The sequence below is a fragment of the Protopterus annectens genome, chromosome 4.part0 (assembly GCF_019279795.1).
Source record: "Protopterus annectens isolate FY-2018-M chromosome 4.part0, PAN1.0, whole genome shotgun sequence".
NCBI lineage: Eukaryota > Metazoa > Chordata > Ceratodontiformes > Protopteridae > Protopterus > Protopterus annectens.
Genome location: NC_056733.1, coordinates 249,372,506 through 249,391,600, shown reverse-complemented (window position 1 = coordinate 249,391,600; position 19,095 = coordinate 249,372,506). Strand labels below are relative to the sequence as shown.

General features: G+C 39.2%; 1 protein-coding gene across 1 annotated transcript in view; it reads left to right on the top strand.

Moving 5' to 3' along the window:
• The window catches only part of LOC122800242 (rhomboid domain-containing protein 3-like), a 158,024-nt gene that overhangs the window by 114,310 nt on the left and 24,619 nt on the right, over positions 1–19,095 (top strand). The window contains exon 5 of the mRNA XM_044069734.1: positions 8,037–8,193. Within this exon, the coding sequence (XP_043925669.1) occupies positions 8,037–8,193 (157 nt within the window). The remainder of the gene's footprint in view (positions 1–8,036; positions 8,194–19,095) is intronic.

Genomic DNA, 19,095 nt, shown 5'->3' with positions numbered 1-19,095 from the left:
TCTTGTCTGACTCCTTCTGCCTTGCTTGCATCCCAGCCTGCTCCCACAGCCTTGATCCTTATCTCATTCTTTTAAACTCTTTTTTTTCCTTAGGCTTCATTACAGCCAGGGAGTTTGAGAGCTCTGGGTTTGATTAGATCCACCATCCGTATGCTCCCCTCTGGCCAAACTTCACATGAGGAAGTTTCATTTTTCCTGAAGTCAGTTTGGCTTCAACACTCATCCCCTAGAATTTTTGGTCCCTCTTCTACCTTGTCTCAAGAAGGAGCTACACTGGTGGATCCAGCAGTTGTCCCAGCTGTGGGTGGTGCAGTGGTACAGAGGTTAACATTGTCGCCTCATAGCAAGTGCTTCTCTGGTTTGATTCTTGACTGGGGTGCCTTTGTGCGGAGTGTGCATTCCTTCCTTGTATCCATGTTGGTTTCCTCCAGATACTCCAGTTTCCTCCTACATGCCAAAGACCTGCATCTAGAGTGTTTCTCCCTGGGCCTGTGTTGAAAGTAGGATCTGTACAAGTTATATTTTCCCAGCCAGCAAATGTTAAATAAACAAATATATAAGTAAATCCAGGGCTCCCTTTTCATTCCCTAATTCCTTCTAAGGAGCTATTCACAGATGATTCAGGTGTGGGGTGGGGAGCAGCTTTTGGCTGCTTTAAGGTGCAGGGGGTGTGGTCTCGTCTTCCAAATAAGGAGCACATCAGTGTCAAAGAGATGACAGCCCTTCTGCTGGCTTTTCGGACTTTTTATTCTCTCTTCTCCCCAGGACTACTCAAGTTGTTTACAGACAACAACACAGTGATGTGGTATGTAAACAAACGACAGGTGTGGGATGGGTGGCAAGGTCTTCTTTGCTGGTTGGCATCCTGGTATGAGAACTGGCTATCCAGTATCAAGTGACTCCTCTTCAGGCAGTTTACATTCCCTCAAGCCACTCTGTGCAGGTCCTTAACTCAACCCCATAAATGGATGCTTCACAGGGATGTGTTTATGGACATTGTCCACCAGTGTGGTACTCTAATAGACCTATTTGCCTCCCCTCTAAACAGACAACTTCCTCTGTTTTGTGCCAGAGTCCCAGATATCCTGGTGTGGAAGCTGGATGCCCTTTCTTTTTCTTGGAAGGGGATGTTGCTTTATGCTATTTCTCTCTCTCCCCTCATTCCAAAGGTCCCGTTCAGAATCCAGCAGGACACCCCCAAAACCTTGTTGGTGACTCCCTTTTGTCTGAGAGAGCATTGGTTCCCTTTCTGCCTTTAGCCATGGCCAATCACTTCAAGTTAGCTCACAGGGTGGACCTACTCACATAAGACGATATCTCTCATCCATCCCCACCTTTCCACTCTTCAACTGACTCTGTGGGTGATAGGATTTTGATTCTACATAAGAACTTTTCTGAGGACGTTCTTAGAGTCCTGCAGGAGGCAAGGAAACCCAATACTAGGAAATCCTACTTCTCCATATGGAAGAGGTTTTCTGTTTGGTGTCTGTTTTGTAATTTGGATCCATTTTCTGTGGATGTTCCATTGGTTCTCTTATCTGTGTGAATTGCTGAATGCTGGGTTGGCTTATTTTTCTGTTAAGGTCCAGTTATCTGCTATCTCTGCTTGTCTGCCCTTATCTCCTCCTTTAGCTTCTAGAGTTCAAGCTAAAACAATTCCTTAAAGGCATTCTTCATATTGGGCCTCCCAAGGAAGCCTGTTCCTTCTCCATGGGTCTTAATTTTGTGTTGGAAAAATTGACTCTAGGTCCTATGTGCCTGTAGCTTCATCTTCTTTGCAACATTGCTCTTGGAAGACTTTTCTTTTGTTAGCCCTTACTTCTGCCAGACTGGTGTCTGAGCTTCAAGCCCTTATGGCTTGTCCTCCTTTTTTTTGGTGTTTCATGAGGACAGGGTGTCATTGCTTACTAATCCTCCTTTTATGCCCAAGATGGTGAATGAGTTGTCCCTGAATCAGTCTACTCATTTGCTCACTTTCTTTCCTTCTCCACAATCTGCTAGAGAGAAGGTGCTGCACACATTGGGTGTACATAGACAACTCAGATTTTATTTGGGTAAGACTAACACCATTAGGAAATCTGATCAGCTGTTTTTCTTTCATCCCAGGTCCTTGAGATTAGCTGTACCCAAGCAGACTGTTTCATCTTGGATCTCAAAATGTATTTCTTTTTGTTATTCTTTTCATCGTAAAAGCCTTCCTTATTCTATTATGGCACATTCTACTAGAGCTGTGGCCTCTTCTGGTACTTTTTCAAGGGTTTGCACACTAACTCTATTTTTGATGCAGCTACCTGGACTTCTGTCCATAGTTTTACCAGTCACTACAAGTTGGGTGGAGTTTCCAGAGCTAGAGCTGGTTTTGATAGGTCCATCCTTCATGGCTTCCTAGAGAGCTCTGCTGGTCTTTTCTTCTTGAGTTTTGGCACTCTCCCTAATGTAAAGAATACTGCAACAGTGAAATGGAAGGAAATATTGCAGTTGTGTAAAATCTTACCATAATGGTAGATGTCCTTCATTTCACTGTTGCAGTATTCACTCCCTCCCTCCCCCCTTCCTCCCCCTGGTCCATTTGTCTTCTGGATATACTGGTTACCGCTTGGTTTTCCTTGAACTGGCATTCCTACTGGAGCTTTCATTTCAGAGGATGGTATGTCCAGATATTACCTTTATGCCCTACACTACACAAGGAGCATACACGTAACGTAAGGCTTACTTTAAAGCAACCTAAGACTTTGTTATACTGGCTGGACATCAGACTGGCTGCCTTAGCCAGGGGATCCCTATTGTGAAGAGTACTGCAACAGTGAAGAGAAGGACATCTACCATTATGGTAAGATTTTACACAACTGTGCTTTATCACACATGAATAAGATGATATGGGGCAAGGTAGGTCTTGGGTGAAACCAGTGACTAACCTTTTTCAAGTTTCTAAACCTGCCTTAAGTGTGTATGATTATGCTGATACTGTTTTCAGGGATACTGCTTTTGCCATTGTTTTAAGATTTATTTGGTTATGTAATCAAAACTTTTCAGATTACTTAGAAATTTCGAGTTCGCCTTTAGAGACTGAAGTTTTATTGGTTCCTGCTGTGGGATGGGAGATGAAAATTAATGCAAGGAGTTTTTAGGATTTTTCAGGTCCCGAGATTCTTCCCTTCCAAATCTTGTACCCCTTTCAAAGGACAAAACAAGCAGGGAATGCAGCCTAATAGGCAGACCCCCAAGTAGAAATTGCAAGAGGGTAACCCCAAATCCAGAAAAGGAAATTTCCCTAAAATGGGTCAGACACCAGCTTCAGAATGACTGCTATAGACCAGGTCACCTCCCCCACTCCTCATGCTCCTACTTATTTAAACCTTTTCATTGTACAACCGAGTGCTCTAGCTTGGTGTCCAATCATTTCAGACACATGGGATTTTAAAGAAGATTCAGGAAGGTTACAGCTGGCAATGGGTAGATTCTATTCCTCCTTTCAAGGGGATTCACCCTCGCCCTCCAAACCAAAAAAGAGCTGTTCCTCATATGCTCAAGAAGGTGTCACAGAACATGTTCCTGCAGAATACTTTTGAAATTGAGTATTATTCAATAATGTTTCTGGGTTTAAAAAGGAGCACTTATGGAAAACTGCTTTTGGATCTCTTCATTCTTTCTATGTGAAGGTTCCAACATTTTAAGATGCTGACCCTTCAGTCAGTGCTGGCATTTCTCCTAGACCACTCTTATGTTATAGATGTCAAGGATGCTTGCCATCACATTTAAATAACACACAAATTCAGGAGATTCCTATGATTTTCTGTATCTGGATCACATTAACAATTCTCAGCATTACCCTTTGGGCTATCTACTGCACCAAGAGTGTTTACAAAGTGTGCAACTCCTGTGGTGACTTACTGTAGACTGCAGGCTATCCACATTGTTTAACAAGAAGATAGCCAGAGGCTGAGGAATTCAAAACTCTTTATTAAAACAAAAAATGGGGGTTAAAAAAAAGATAAGGTTATCCATGTTCCTTATTTAGAAGGCGTACTTATTTGTGCAGAGTCTTTTCCCAGATGCTGGAAATCCTTAACAAATGCTTCATCCCTCCTCGTACATCTGGGATTTCCAGTAAATGTACAGAAATACTTTCTGACTTCATCACACAAGATTGTGTTTTAGGGTGCCTTATAGACAGACTCATACAAATAACATTTCCCTCAAGCCAGAGTAGAAAGGTTTCATGAAGTTTTCCTGAACTTTTCTCATCTGACTCTAGCTTCATCCAGATAATTTCTACAAATTCTAGGCCTTGTTGCTTCTATGATACCACTGGTACCACTTGCCAGTAGGGTTGTCATCCCCTCTGTTTTTTTCCCGACTATCCAGAAATCAAATTGATTCTCCTGTAGTCCGGCAAACACTGTACAAACTCTGGTATTCTGTTTCAAAAAAGGAAAGACTGTCTGAGTTTGTAAATCGGATGATTTACTATGCTTTTTTACAGAAAAGCATAGTACATCAGCCGAAAGCAGGAATTAGGAATGAAAAAAGAGGGCGTTTCCTGCCCGATGTCACTGTGGTGTCATGAAATGGGCAGTGTGTGAGCAGGAGAAAGGGCGGGGGTGGGCGAGGATACTGGTGATGCGAGGAGTGTGGCCTTACTCTGGTTTTAGCCACAATGAAAGGTGGCAACCCTACTTGCTACGCTGTAAATGAGAATGATTCAGTGGTTCCTAAGAACATATGGACCCAGCAGCTTCACCCTCTAGAGTTTCAAATGCCAGGGCTGGGATTTGTAAAGCTAGAACTACAGTGGTGGAGGGAACAGGTGGCTCTCAATCTAGGACTTTTTTTTCCCCCTCTTTCTACCCCAGCACAATTGGTCTTGACAGACTTCAGATTTAGTTTGGAGTACAGTTTCTATGTGAGTAAATGTACAAGGCCTGTGGAACAGTTCAGACAGATAAAAGCACATAAATGTCAAAGAAATTCTGGCTGTGATTCAAGCTACAAAGGCTTTACATCATCTTGGGCAGTCCGGTCCTGTTCAGGAGATTACAGGCTACTTGCTCCACTGTGGTATGCTACTTAAACAAGGGGTACCAAGTCATACTAACTGTGCTACTTGGCAGTGATGGCTTGGGAGTTGGCTCTTTAACACTTCCTTAATTATTCAGGCCTCTTAGTTTCTGTCACAGTAAAACATAGTGGCAAGCCAACTCAGCCACACTGAACAGATCCTGGAGAAACCCTCAAGTGAAAACTCAATTCAGAGGTATTCCAGGAATTGGTCAGATGTGTGACTCTTTTCAAAACAGACAGGCAAATTCTGTTTCAGGAATTCTTGTAAGCAGGCTTGGAGAACAGATATTCACTTGTCCCCCTGGTTGGGGTGTTCCTATATGCTTTTTCATCCTTTCTCTTGACTTCCGAGGTACTTCTGAAGATTCAGAAAGATTTACCAAAAATTCTTGTGGTGACTGCCTTTTGGCCCAGGCAAAATTTGTTCTTCCTTTTTACAGAATTGGCCAAGGGCAATTATCACAATCTTGCTTACAGTCTGTATCTACTCATACAGGGCAAGGGCCGTTTGATACACCTCCAACATCAGGCAACTGCACCTGATTACCTGGATGATTCAGTTTTGATAACTTTTAGGCACCTTTTTCACAAGAACGTGTAACAGGTACTAAAGGAGGCAAGAAAGTCTGCTACTAGAAAGTCATATGTTGGCAAATGGAAATTTATTTTACAACTGTATAGCCAATAACCATGGTCCCAGTAGGGAGTTTGCAACTCTGGTGCTTAAATATTTGTGTGAGTTACTATCATTTTGGCCTTTCATATGCTTCTATCAAAGTGCATTTAGCAGCTATTTCAGCTTGTTTGCCCATATATCACACACTTTCTTCCATTTTTATGGTCTAACAGTTAATGAAGGGGGTGTTAATGTGAGATCTCCTGCAACCAAATACTTCTGTATTGGTATCTCACTTTTGTGCTGGAGAAACTGTCTTTGTCACCCTTTGAACTTTTTTGTTTGGCTGACCTGTGGTTCATTACTTGGAAAACTGTTCTACGTGCTGCTCTGACATCTGCAAGGTATGTATCTGAGTTGCAAGCTGTAATTGTAGGAGAACCTTATCTGGTCTTCCATACAGAGAAGGTCAGTCTGTGGACTAACTCACATTCATACCCAAGGTTGTCTCAAAATTTCAGTTGTAATCACGCCATCGGTCTCCCAGTTTTCTATACAAATCCAGTAAACAAGAAGGAATGGATTCTTGGGGTCTCCCTATTGAAATACAGAGTGCAGAAAAGCTTAAAAAAAAGACCAGGAACACAGGAAAGTATGAAAGTCACTCTTAAACTTCTTTTTGCAGGGGGAACCCCCCCTCCCCAACATCTCTCTCAACCTCAGAATGTATATATACCAACTCCAAGCTCTGCAGACCTCTGAGAAAAGGGAATATTCCGAGAAATGACATCTCAGACTTGCATAAGTCCATTATTTCACCATTCAGTCTCTTGAGTTTCGGGACTCACTCTAGTGGATCCCAACATTTCAAGTGGTTACGCAACTCTGGTTTTACCTTGATGGAACTAAGTCCTTCAGGAAAGCTGACCAGCTGTTTATTTTCTATACTGGGACTAAAAAATGTCAACCAGTGTATAAACAGACCGTTTCTAGGTGGTTGCCCTCTTCTGTTGTGTTTTTTGTTATTCCCCCCCCCCCATGGCAAAACTATTCTAGGCAGGGTTAGGGCCCATTCTATCAGGGCCTTGTTGTCTTGATGACATATTGGAATATGGTGGACTCTAGAAGCACTCGAGGCAGCAACGTGGTCCTCTGCCATAAAGTTACAAAGCGTGGGAAATTGGATTTCTTCTCTAGGTCTGGAGTAGGCTTTACAAGGACCGTCCTCCAGGGGCTCTTGGATCCTTTTCCTTCCTTCCTGACAGGTTGTTTAAGCTTTGGTAATCTACCCAAAGTCTGCTGCAGAAGTAAGAATGATGAACATTTATATAATCGTGTAAGTTGCACATAGCCATAACAGTAGGTGTTTAAATTCTTCAATGCTGCAGTATCTGCAACCACTTACCATCCATCTTGTTGCACATAATTGGTATGGGTTGTAACTTTTGCTGTTGAGATGATGGTGGTGGTTGTGATTAGTTTTTTTTTTTTTTTTCCCACTGGTTACTGTAGTTACGGTTAGTTCAGGATGGGTTCCTTGTTTCTCTTTTTGGGCTAGGAAGTCCTGAAGATTTTTAGTCACTCTGGCTGTTTTATAGTTCCCTCCAAAAGGGATTAGCCTGTAGAAATCCAGAATGACTACGCGGGGGGGTGGGGGGGGGTGTGTGTGTGTGTAGAGTTTTAGAAAGACTGGGCGGGAGCTGTATCCTTAGGATACAACACACAGACTACTGCAGCAGTGAAGAATTTGAAGATCTACTGTTATAGCAAGTACAACATGCACAACTATACTTTTTTGTTTAATGTTCATGAAATTACATTTCTGCAGAACATTCAGTTTAACCTGTGAAATGTATGTAAAGTGTAGCAGATAAATAAGGTGTACATTACTTTAGGTATGGTATTGAGACAATGGGATGAGAGCCTCCCCCCAATGTTGAGAGATGGCATTCATCTATTTGCAGAGAGTTATAATCAACTGCAGACAGTTTCAGTCCTGTCATGGAGCTGACTTACTTTGGAACAAAATGGAGGAAAGGATTCCAGAAGCCTTAAGTTACCTGAAGCTGTTTTGCAACAAAATGTTTTGGAGTAGCTAAGCTTAATATATTTTTTGAATTGTACCTGTAATCATAAAATAGTGTAGGTAATGAACATGGGCAGCCAGCGGTAACTATATACCTGTAGTTGTGAGGGGATTTAAATTTAACTGGTAGCCACTGCTATGCCATAGCTGTTGTACTTGCATTTTTATAGATTATGTTAAAACTAATTTCTGCTATTTGTGCCGTTATTCTTATTTTGTGTTGATACTGACTGTGATTTGTTCAAATTATTGTCCTTAACAAATTGTTTATAGATAGCGCTGGGTTTTTCCATTGTCTTGAGCTATCGGAACAACAACTGGACAAACTGGAGAACTTGAGCTTTTGTAGGTTGACATCTCAAAACTCCTTTATTTCATTTATCAGGTCCCCCAAACGGGGCTGTCTTCCTGTGACTAATTCCATTGACAGGTAAGTAAAAGTCCCTGAAGCAGTGATTTTCAGGCAGGGTAGTCAAAACTTCACTCCTTGAAGTGTTTCATTAAAGAAGTGTCTTGTATGATATCCTGTTTTCCCCTTAGTGAATTGAGTACAAACATCAACTGTATCCTGTATGTCATAACTGCTGCCTAGAATCTAATTATGCTGTTCAGTTTTTGTGACAGTAATATGATTCCATTAGTATTTTAGGAGCCTGTATCAAAAATTGGAATATGAATAAACTGCTCAGAATCAATGTAGCAGAATTTTATTTCTGGCCTGTTGGTATGTCATTGTTATCTCTCTGTACTGCCTGAGTTTGATTAGTGACTTGGGCAACGGTGTTCATTTAGGACAGCTGGCTTCCACAGTGTCATCTGGAGGAACCTGGTGGCATGCAAATCACAATGCTAAATTAATATGTGCAGCAGGGGTCACACTTGGAATTGTGTGCATGTGCATACTTCTTGCATTGCTGTGTCTTGTGCCTTAAACATTAAAGGAGCAGCTGGATAGGGCATAAAACAGAAAACACACCCCTACAGCTTACTAACTCCTGGGTCTTGAGCCTTGCAATCATTACCACCAAGAGAGTTAGTGTACAATACAGGACTTGTAGACCCTTGGGACTGGAATTCAATTGTATTTAGACTAAAAAAATAAATTAAACTGACACAACTGTTTAATGTATAATCCACTGCAGAAATATATTTATTGTTTGTCTCAGAAGTGACATTAATTTAGTTTCATACATCTGATCATTGTTCTCTTTCTCTACCTTTATTTACAGAGTGGATCTTTGGTGACATTCATAGGCTTGCAGTTTTCCCTGATGTGGGCCTGCCTTGTGAATATAACCTTTGTAGAACAATGTACCCAGTTTTTAGCAGACTGAGATTTACCATTATTTCTGTAAAACCAACACCTCATACACTCCACTATCCTAAGTGGTGCTGAAGGTTGAGGCCATCACTAGACTAATCAGATTTCAAGCAGATGATTCTGCAGGACATATAGGACTCATGTTTCAAGTCAATTAAGACAGCTGAGCAAATTTTTTTCCTCTGCTTGTGCTCTGTTAAATTGGACTGAATCCAGCTCTTGGTCTGGGCAGAGTCCTAGTGTCCTCTCAAGTTGTTCCTTGGCATCTTTGAGAACAGATCTTTTTATTGGAATAAATATGTCATACCCTTAAGATATTTTGAAATTCTCTACATATTTTCCCACTTAGACTATTCATTGAAATGTGTTGATTTCTTGCCTCATTAAAAAATGTAATCTACCCAATTAACTTCCTGATTTCTAAACCTGATGAGTGCCTAAAAGGGAAACTGGTCCTGCTCCCAGATATTACCTGGAGCCAGAGCATCAAGTTGACCTTCATACTTTGTGCAGGTTTTAGCAAGCCCTCTCTGGAAAAAAAAAGGAAGAAATACCCCTTTTCTTATTGATTGAGAAATAGAACCTCATTAGGTAGTCTTTCTGCCAGGGCTTCTGCAGGGTGTATTTCAACTCCTGACTGGGGGAGGAGCATCCATTTACAGTGAGGACAAGGTTTACCTAGAAAGTAAAGCAGCCAAGTTTTGCATGTAGGTGAATGGACTTATGGACTACGTGGATTTGGGGGAAAAAAATCAGTTTTCTGCATTCAAGAGTAGATACAGAACTCAGAATTGCTTTTCCAATGCTCATTAAGGGGAACAAAGACCCTTAATATACTTCCAACCCAGAAGGATCTGAAGAAACAGAGCAGGGGCTAAACCTATACCCTGAAGGCTATTTCCTTCTTAGAAGCTTCTGGATATAAAAGGACCTTTTTCTTTTTAGGAGAAAAATATCATTTGACCTTCTTGATATTTTTGATGGACACTAAACTGTTGCAAGTGATTTTTTTCTGCATTGTCAGTGATGTACAGAACTTTTAATGACTGCCTATTCGTTACTTTGTTAATTTAATATTTTTTACTAGTGTAATAAATTCTTTTTTTTTTTTTTCCCAGACCCGGTCTGGTGCTTGCAAGCTGTTAATTCTTAACTGACCCTAGAGCATTAGACTTTGAAAGAGAAAATCAGTTATGAGCCAACTGATTTTCCACCCCAGTCCCTGATGCAGCTATACAGACCAACTGTGTTTTTGATAGTATACTATTTGTTTTGACAATGCCACTTAGTTGTTCATTAGAACATTACTCTTGCCATTGTTGCTTGAGCATTATTGTTTGAGGTGGCATTCTCTTATGTGCTGCTGCCCACACCACACATGAAGAGTATGCCAGTTCTGAAAGAGTACTGTGTTTCAGATTCTTGGAGCTCATTTTCTCCTGGAGAATGGGCTAGACATGTTTTTCAATACCGGTCATTAATCATGCTTTCACTGAGGTGCATTGAACTCTGAATGAGGGAGACCTGCATCTATTGGAGTTCGTAACAAATTGTAGGTAAACTTCGTGATCCGTAAGCTCAGTAGGCTATATCCAGGCAATACAGTGCTCTGTTGAGATGTGCCCGGGAGCTCCCAGTCTCCCATTTGAACTATGCCTTAATTTTGTTCCTGATGTCAAGACCCACTTAATGCAGAGAAGCCAAAAAGTACTGTAGGAGTCTTTCTTAACCTCAGGATGTTTGGTCAAGAAGCATTTTTAAAGCAGTTGTTCATTTTCTATGCTTATTATGATGTTTGGAAATATACATAATAATGGCGATGAGGAGCAAGCCTCCTCCACAGACTCCTCTGCTGAGTACTACAAATTTAATAAATGCTCAGGGCTGTGACACAGAAGGGCAAGTGGTCTCAAGAGGCTATCCTCTCCCTTCAGAGATATGTGCAGCAAACATGCCAAGCAGTGGATCGGACTCCCTCCATGATCTCACCAGGTGTTAGCAGTTTCTGGGACATTAGTGAACAAAACTGGCCTGCTGAGATGTGGCTACACCTATTCCAATGATGGCTGTTAGGCTATACATCTGATGTAGGGATTATGTCATTCTAAGCATTCCTTTATATCCCCCACCCCTTTTTCTCCTCCCATTTTATATGCTAGTATCCTACAAAACACCTTTGTCTAACATCATTTATTATTATCTGTATTGTAAATGCTTTGTACATGCTGTATATCCTGCTATTGCCGGTACATATTACTTAGTGTTTTTCACTACTGAATTGTATTACAAGTCTCTCTTCTCTGAGATGATCCTGAAAGTCCTCAGTTGTAGTCAGTGTTCTACCACGATTAACAAATGTAAAGTTAAAATGTCTTTTGGGTGGAAGATCCCTGCCTTGGCTAGACTGTACATATGCATTTTATAAAGCTTTCCATCAGCCAGATCGATCATTCTTTGGACAAGGCTTTTGACTGCAGATGATGTAAGGAAGCAGGTGTTGATAATCTCAACCCTATTTTTTAGGGTACTGAGTGACCAGATAAGAGACCTGCTGGACATGGCAGTTGAAAATGCATACTCCGTCCCCTTTTACACCAACTGCTGACACATTGTCTGAAACTAGAGGATAACTTCATCCCTGATAGCATAAAAATGGAAAGAGGCCACCACGAAGGATTCACTGTTTATTAGAGAGAAAATAACATAAAAGATGAGCGCTTTCGCATGCACTACTGCATGCTTCTTCAGATCTAATGCACAAAGGAGCAAGCTTCATTTATATACCTAGCTAAAGTAGCTACTCCTACCAAAAAATCAATTGGTCAATTAAACAATTAAACAATTAATCAATCAGTTCACTCCTTTCAATGAATACAACTGCATATATAGTATTCATCCAATGTTAAAAAATAGTATATATACATATTTTTAGTACCAAACCCACTTAAAAACTTAGGAGCTAGCTATCTAGCAATTAACTTGTGTCATGAAACATAAAAAGCTCATAAAAACGCTACAAGTAACTCCACAGCCCCTAATATAATAAGAAATCTTTGTTAAAAACAACATCAGGCATAGTGGATAACAATATGAAACAGCAATGCTGGTGTATACAAGTTATTATAAATTAATATAACAATCAAGCAGAAACTGGCCTGTAACTAAATGCATAAAAACTAAATACATACAAACATCTTTCTAATAAATAGCGTTATATGCATTATACATATTATATACAGTACTGGTATATAGAAAGATAGATGTAAAACACAAACTTAGAAAATACTTAAAATGCTTAAAATAAGCATGATATGTCAACCTTGCAAAAAAGAAGGCTGAAACACAAGTGTAGACATATTCCTGCATATATATAAAAATATATATATGTGTATAGAGGTACATATGCAAGTACATAACTAACATCACTAAAAGTAGTGGTGTTACTATCATAATGTGTAAAAAAAATCAGGATGGTTAAATACAACACCCAAGTATCTATATGAACTCTTGATGAAATGCCTCAAAAAAAGGGGGTCACAAAGCCTCACTGATCAACACTATCTGGAAGTAAAGTTAAATATCATGTAGAGATGAATGTGAAAGAGGAACACCTCCTATAGATAGCCACTGATGCTAGAAAGTACATGGAATCAAAGTACGGGCCAGAGCTGACACAAGATGAAATGTGAAAATGTAAGATCTCCTCATCTTCAGTGCTGATCTAATACTAACATATAAGTTGAGGCCTGGGGGATGATGTACCTTCAATCTAAGAATCCAACTCAGTTCTAAGTTTTCTAATTCACAAAAGTTGTCTCCTTTTCTAACATCAAGACATTTCTTTTGTAGAACTTTAAAACCAAAAGTATGTCCTGGATATTCCAGGATATGTTTGGCTAAGGCATTCTTAGTGTCAGATTTTTTGATTTCATATATATGCTCATAGATCCTGTCCTTGAGCCGTCTCGTGGTCATACCTACATAGAAGGCTTTACATGACCTACAATTGGCCATGTAAATAATATTCATATCATCACAGCTGGCCGTATGTTTAGGTTCAAAAGTATATTTCAGAGTAGGGTGTGTAAAAGATTGTATAGGAGAAATCCAGGTACACATATTACATCTACCACATGGGTAGGTACCCAATCTCTGTTGACTCAAGGCTGTATGTTGAATAGATCCACCTAGTTTTTCTATGCATAGGATTCTCTTAAGGCTCTTACAATTCCTACATGTGAAGGTTGGATGGGGGCCAACTATCTTGGTTGATATCTCTATCAGTTGTAAGGATATTCCAGTTCTTAGAAATGATCCCTATTATGTTTTTAATATCACTAGTGAAGTTCAGGATAACATTAACCCTGTGTGTATTATACATATAAGGGGCAGATCCAAACGGCCTCATAGGCTTTCCTGTTTCTATATTAAGATCATCCCTGCATACAAAAGCTTTCTTAATCTTGTGTATCATCTCAGGATCATATCCTCTATCAAGGAACAACTGTTCCAACTTCTGATATTCTAGCAATAACATCTCTGAATCATCACACAACCTGTTGATCCTAGTGAACTGACTCTTGACAATATTCCTAAATGTTCCTGAGTTAGTGCAAGCTGAATGGTCTCGTGTATACAACTCCGACACTTCAACTTGTACTCTCCCATACGTCAACTCTGTTTTTTAATCTATATAAATAAGTACTTCATCTGACTAAAAGTAGAGAAGTTGGATCATGCCAGGCATGGAAAAGTGAATAATTCTGAACACCAGTACACACTTTTCTTGTTTTAAAACAGACATGAAAGCTGTACATCAAAGAAGCTAAATATACCTACCTTCATAGCACATTCAGCTCACTCTCCTATAACCCCAGGCAATTCTAGATAGTATTCAGACATAGCATACCGCAACCATAATAAAAACAAATCCTATTCTCTGGACATGACCAGCACACAATTTCTCAACTTCAAAAAAGCTGTAACCACTTCCACATAAACAACTCCATCTTTTACACACATTTTGTCAGCCTCTAACCATGAAATGCAACAAAGCCTCCTGGTATCGACCAAAACAATACACCCATATTTTGAGCAAGGAGAGACTGGGATTTGGTATCGGATCCTTAAAGAGAATAATAACCATACAGAGTATTAAAGCCATAAAGTAGCAGAAAGTATTCTAAGAACTAATCCAACACGGGAATGAAAGAAGGATATTCTGCCAATAGGGATGAGTGTAATTAGGAATATAGACAATAGGCAAGAGGGGGCTGGAATTTTCTGGAGAAAACTGGCAAGATCCAAGGTATTGGGAGCAAATAATTGGAGAGGGAAAGGTAATAGAATGGGATGAAGCCGAGAATTTATTTGAACTGCAGGCTAGAGATTGCATTCCCTATGAAGGATTGCTATCAGTATAGGCAAAGAGAAAGAAATAGGGAAATCCTAAGCAAAATGCCAGCACTACTAGAGTTTTTAGTAGAATCTGTAACATAAGCTGCTGTTAAAAAAGGAATAATTAGTAGAGCATACAAAATATTGTGTGACTGTAAGAATCAATCAGAGGAGGTTGGAAAGGACTGGGAATAGAGCATGGATAAGCTGTTTACAAATAAATAATGGGGGATATATGCATGTCTCCCAAATATGCAATAATGTTTAGAAGATTTAGTATCTTTGCTTGGAAGTGTTTGCTTGGGGTGTAAAATACCTATGTAGACTCCAAATAATTTTTCCTTGGGAAGATAGCAAATGTTGGAGGTGTGAAGGGGAAGAAATAGGAAACTGGGAACATATTTTCTGGGAGTTTAATGAGTTGGCAGACTTTAGAGATTCCCTGCAGACTACTCTGTCAGATACTGGGTGAGCAAAAGGAAATTATTTTTGAGCTATGATACAGAATCCTAATTGCCTAGACATAGTAAGGTCTTGTTGAGGATTACTAGAAAATGGAAATCAAAGTCTAAACCAACTGTACTAGAAGTAGTGAATGTAGTAACACACATAAAACAACTGGAACTGGGACCATTAGTAATGGTTAGGGGCAAATTACATAGAAAAAAATGGGAATTGTTGGAACAATACATGCAGAGGAGGAGCGAGGTTGAAAGGAAGGCAGGATTTTAATGAGCTATGTAATCTCTGATTGACAATGACCGGATAGATTATAAGTGATGTCGGATGTTTGCAACTGAAATGTCTATATGGTTTGGTTTGTTTTCATGTATATAAATGTATGATTGCCTGTGTCAAACGTGATGATAATTTAACAGATGTTTCTTGTTTAGTACACCCATATTTCACTTTAAACTGTAAGGAAAATCTAGTAAAACTAGACACCCAAAACAAAATATGACACTAACAATAGTTTTCTAGAATTCAGCTTGTCCCCTCCCCAGACCTTTTCTGTATATTTTTGGCATATCATTAACCTATTACATAGTCCAAACCAATTCAAGTACTCATTAATAATGTCCTTCTGACCCCCTGCTCTATTCTTGAATGTAGATATGTCCTTGGAGAATAATCTGTAATCAAATTGTTGATCATCTCCAAATACGGTCTTCTGTGTGACCCTCATCACCACTTCTGCTCAAGACACAGAATACCAGCAGCAGCTGTGTACGTAGTAACAGATGTTTGACCGAGTCCAAACACACAACACTGAAAGTAGGTTTTCTAAACAAGTTTGTTTTAATCACTTCACCTGACTTGCCCATCAATGTAATGTCCCCAAAATTAACTTCATTTCCACTGACTACTACTGTGCCTTAATGGTATTGGCCCTGCATATAAGACTGGCAAATCTTCAATATAATGAAAATTGAAAACAAAAATACATTATATAACATGAAACTATAATTGTGCATTAATGTTCGGATCTACTTTATAGGCTTGAAGTTTAAAGACTTCGAACTGCAAATGGTCGAGACCTTAATATTGAAGTTTTGAAACTTCGAAATTGTAATAAAATAAATACAATTTTTTTTTTATGTTTTTGCAAGGGGGCAAGCTCCCTGCACCATCCACACCCCCTGCTAAATAAATATGCTAACTCTGAGATGACACTACAGTGAGGAAAACACTAACTTTCCTATTCCATTCTGTACAGAGATCTTCACCCAAAAAAATGTGAAGTTTCACAACTTTAATCTTATGGTCTTGACCATTTGCATTTTGAAGTTTTGAAACTTCGAGCTTGTGAAGGGAATCCAAATTTCCTCACAAAAGATGACGTAAAATATTTTACATATGCAGGTGCAAAAGCCACATCCAGTGCAGGTCATCTTTGTTGTAAGAACCAGCTCCTACTATAAGTAAAAAAGTGCGTCTAAACTAGAAAGCAAATCTGACAAACCAAAAGTCCTTCCTGTAAATAATGGAATATTGCTCCAAGCTTAAGTTCATGGGGAATAATTGTATATACATTTTTTTTTGTACATCTATACTCTGTAGTAGTCATCCTTCCATACCACGTTCTTACATTTTCTAATGCATCTACAAGTATGTTTGATGAATGAATTGGTCAACATTCTTCAAAACATGACCCTATCCTGTAACCTACATTTTGTAAATGACTCCCAACCATAGAAATTTGCCAACTTAGTGGATTTCAGCTATCCATACGAATCTTGGGGACAGCATGAAATACTGGATTGAGTGGAGGTTTGATGCATAATAAGGACAAGTCTTTAGAAGACAAAAATCTAATTCACTTCCTCTTTTCAACAATTCACATAATTCTAACTGAAGATTATTTTTCTCATTTAAAATTGATTTGTTTATAATCCTTTTCAGCATTCAGTAATGTTTTACATATCCTGTAATAGTCCTTAAAATTCATTACTATACCCCCCTTGTCTGACTAGCATATTGCATACTTATCACACACTGTTTCACATTTGTAGTACATGAGAGAGAGAACTGGAAACATTGGCTCTTTAGAAAAGGGGAGGGGCAGATTACATAGAAATAAATGGACTTTGTGGGTACGATGCATGCAAAATCAGTAGCAGCAGTGAGGTTTAATGGAAGGCAGGAATTGAGCAATAATGTTAGACTAAATGAGAGTTGTAAAGAAGTAAAACATATGAATAATATATGTAAATAAATGTTAATATGATTTTTCTTTTCTATTTATGTATGTATGCCTATGTTTTAAGTGAATAATATAGGTGTTTAAATTGTAGTATGTGGTAGTGTTCACTCTGAGAGGAGGTAATACATGTAATATATTCATCAGGTTGCAATTTAACCTTATCTTAATTATTATTTCAGTTTTGTAACTGGGTAATTGAACTAGTCATCAGACTCTTTCAGCCACAACCCAGGCTCACAGGGCAACAAATATACAGTGAATATTATAGCAATAACCCACGCCTGGGTGTGGGTAATGCTGGATTTACCCACGGTTGGCGTGGTTTGGTCCCGAGGGCGAAGCCCGAGGGACCAAACAAAGCCAACCGTGGGTAAATATAGCATTACCCACACCCAGAAGTGGGTTATTACTATTATACCATGACATTATTTAAGAAAAGAAACTATTACTTTTCTTAAATAATGGCATAGTATAATGCCTGTTTACTGCCCTTCCGCAGATGTCTGGCATCCGCGGCAGTTCTGATGTACTGCGGCGCCTGCGCGGTACATCAGAGCTGTGGCAAAAGCAACGGAGAAAGCAAGATCTTCGTTGCTTTTTACTGTTTTCGCTATGTGAAATGAGTTTAAGATAGCGAAACAGTTTTAAAATAAGCAACGGAGATGTCCGTTGCTTATTTTAAAACTGTCTCGCTATGTTAAACGCATTTAACATAGCGAAACAGTAAAAAAAGCAACGGAGATCTTGCTTTCTCCGTTGCTTTTTTTTAAAACCTGTCTCGCTATGTTAAATGGGTTTAGCATAGAGAGACAGCTTTAAAGTAAGCAACGGAGATCTCCGTTGCTTATTTTAAAGCTGTCTCGCTATGTTAAACCCATTTAACATAGAGAGACAGTAGAGTTATACTAATGGAAAAAAGTCTGGGTGACTGGACCTTTTTCCATTAGTATAACTCGATTTACAATGTGCACGCTGGCCAATCAGCGTGCACGTTTTGGGGGGGGGTCATGGTATAATATATTACAAACATGTGATGCAGTGAATATTGATATTGAAGAAAGGGACATTTAACTATATATTGATTTGATTTGCATAGGAATTAACTTACAGCATAAGCAATTCAGAAGTGTGATGCATTCAGCTGGAAAAAAATGAGACTAGGGAAGAAACTCTGACTTGCCACTATACAGTTAGGACATTGAAACCAGCGAAAAAATGACCAGTGGTAAATATGTAAACATGGATCTAAACTAATGTAGAACTCCATAAATATTTTAAAATGTTACGAAATGGAATTAGGCACGCAATATAGAGGATTGTGATCAAGTATTTGATAACTTGTGTTCCAGATATAGAATCCAAGAAATTCACCTCGAGAGCAAGACGTGGATGCCAGGAAATTTACCTTGAGATTGAAGCTTGACAGGTGAATCTTGAGGTCCATGTTGCAAACACTTAATAGGGGTTATGATCAGTGAGACAAGATCATAATCTTTGTAGTGCATGGAACTGTATCTTTTCTGTGTGCTACCAGTTACAGGAAAAAAGTATAGTAGCATGAAGTGTTTTACTAACTTTCCTTGCACCTGAAGGCACAAGCCCTCTTTTGTCCTGCAGCCTCAGCTCATGTTGGGAAGATGCACAATTATTCTAAATACCTCACATACTGGTTTTGTTGTGATAAGTCACAGAAAGATGCTCAGGTAAGTGTAGTATAACCATAATGCAGTGAATCATCCATCTAAATGAATATTTTTGCCTGATTTGGTTTTCTGTGAGATGTGATGCACCATTTTATTTACTTTTGAGAAATTATGTACTATCATGTAACATTACTCTGCACTCATTACAGTGTACTCAGCTGTAGTAGCTTATGCTACTGGCTGTTGTGGATGTCCTGTGGACAAGAT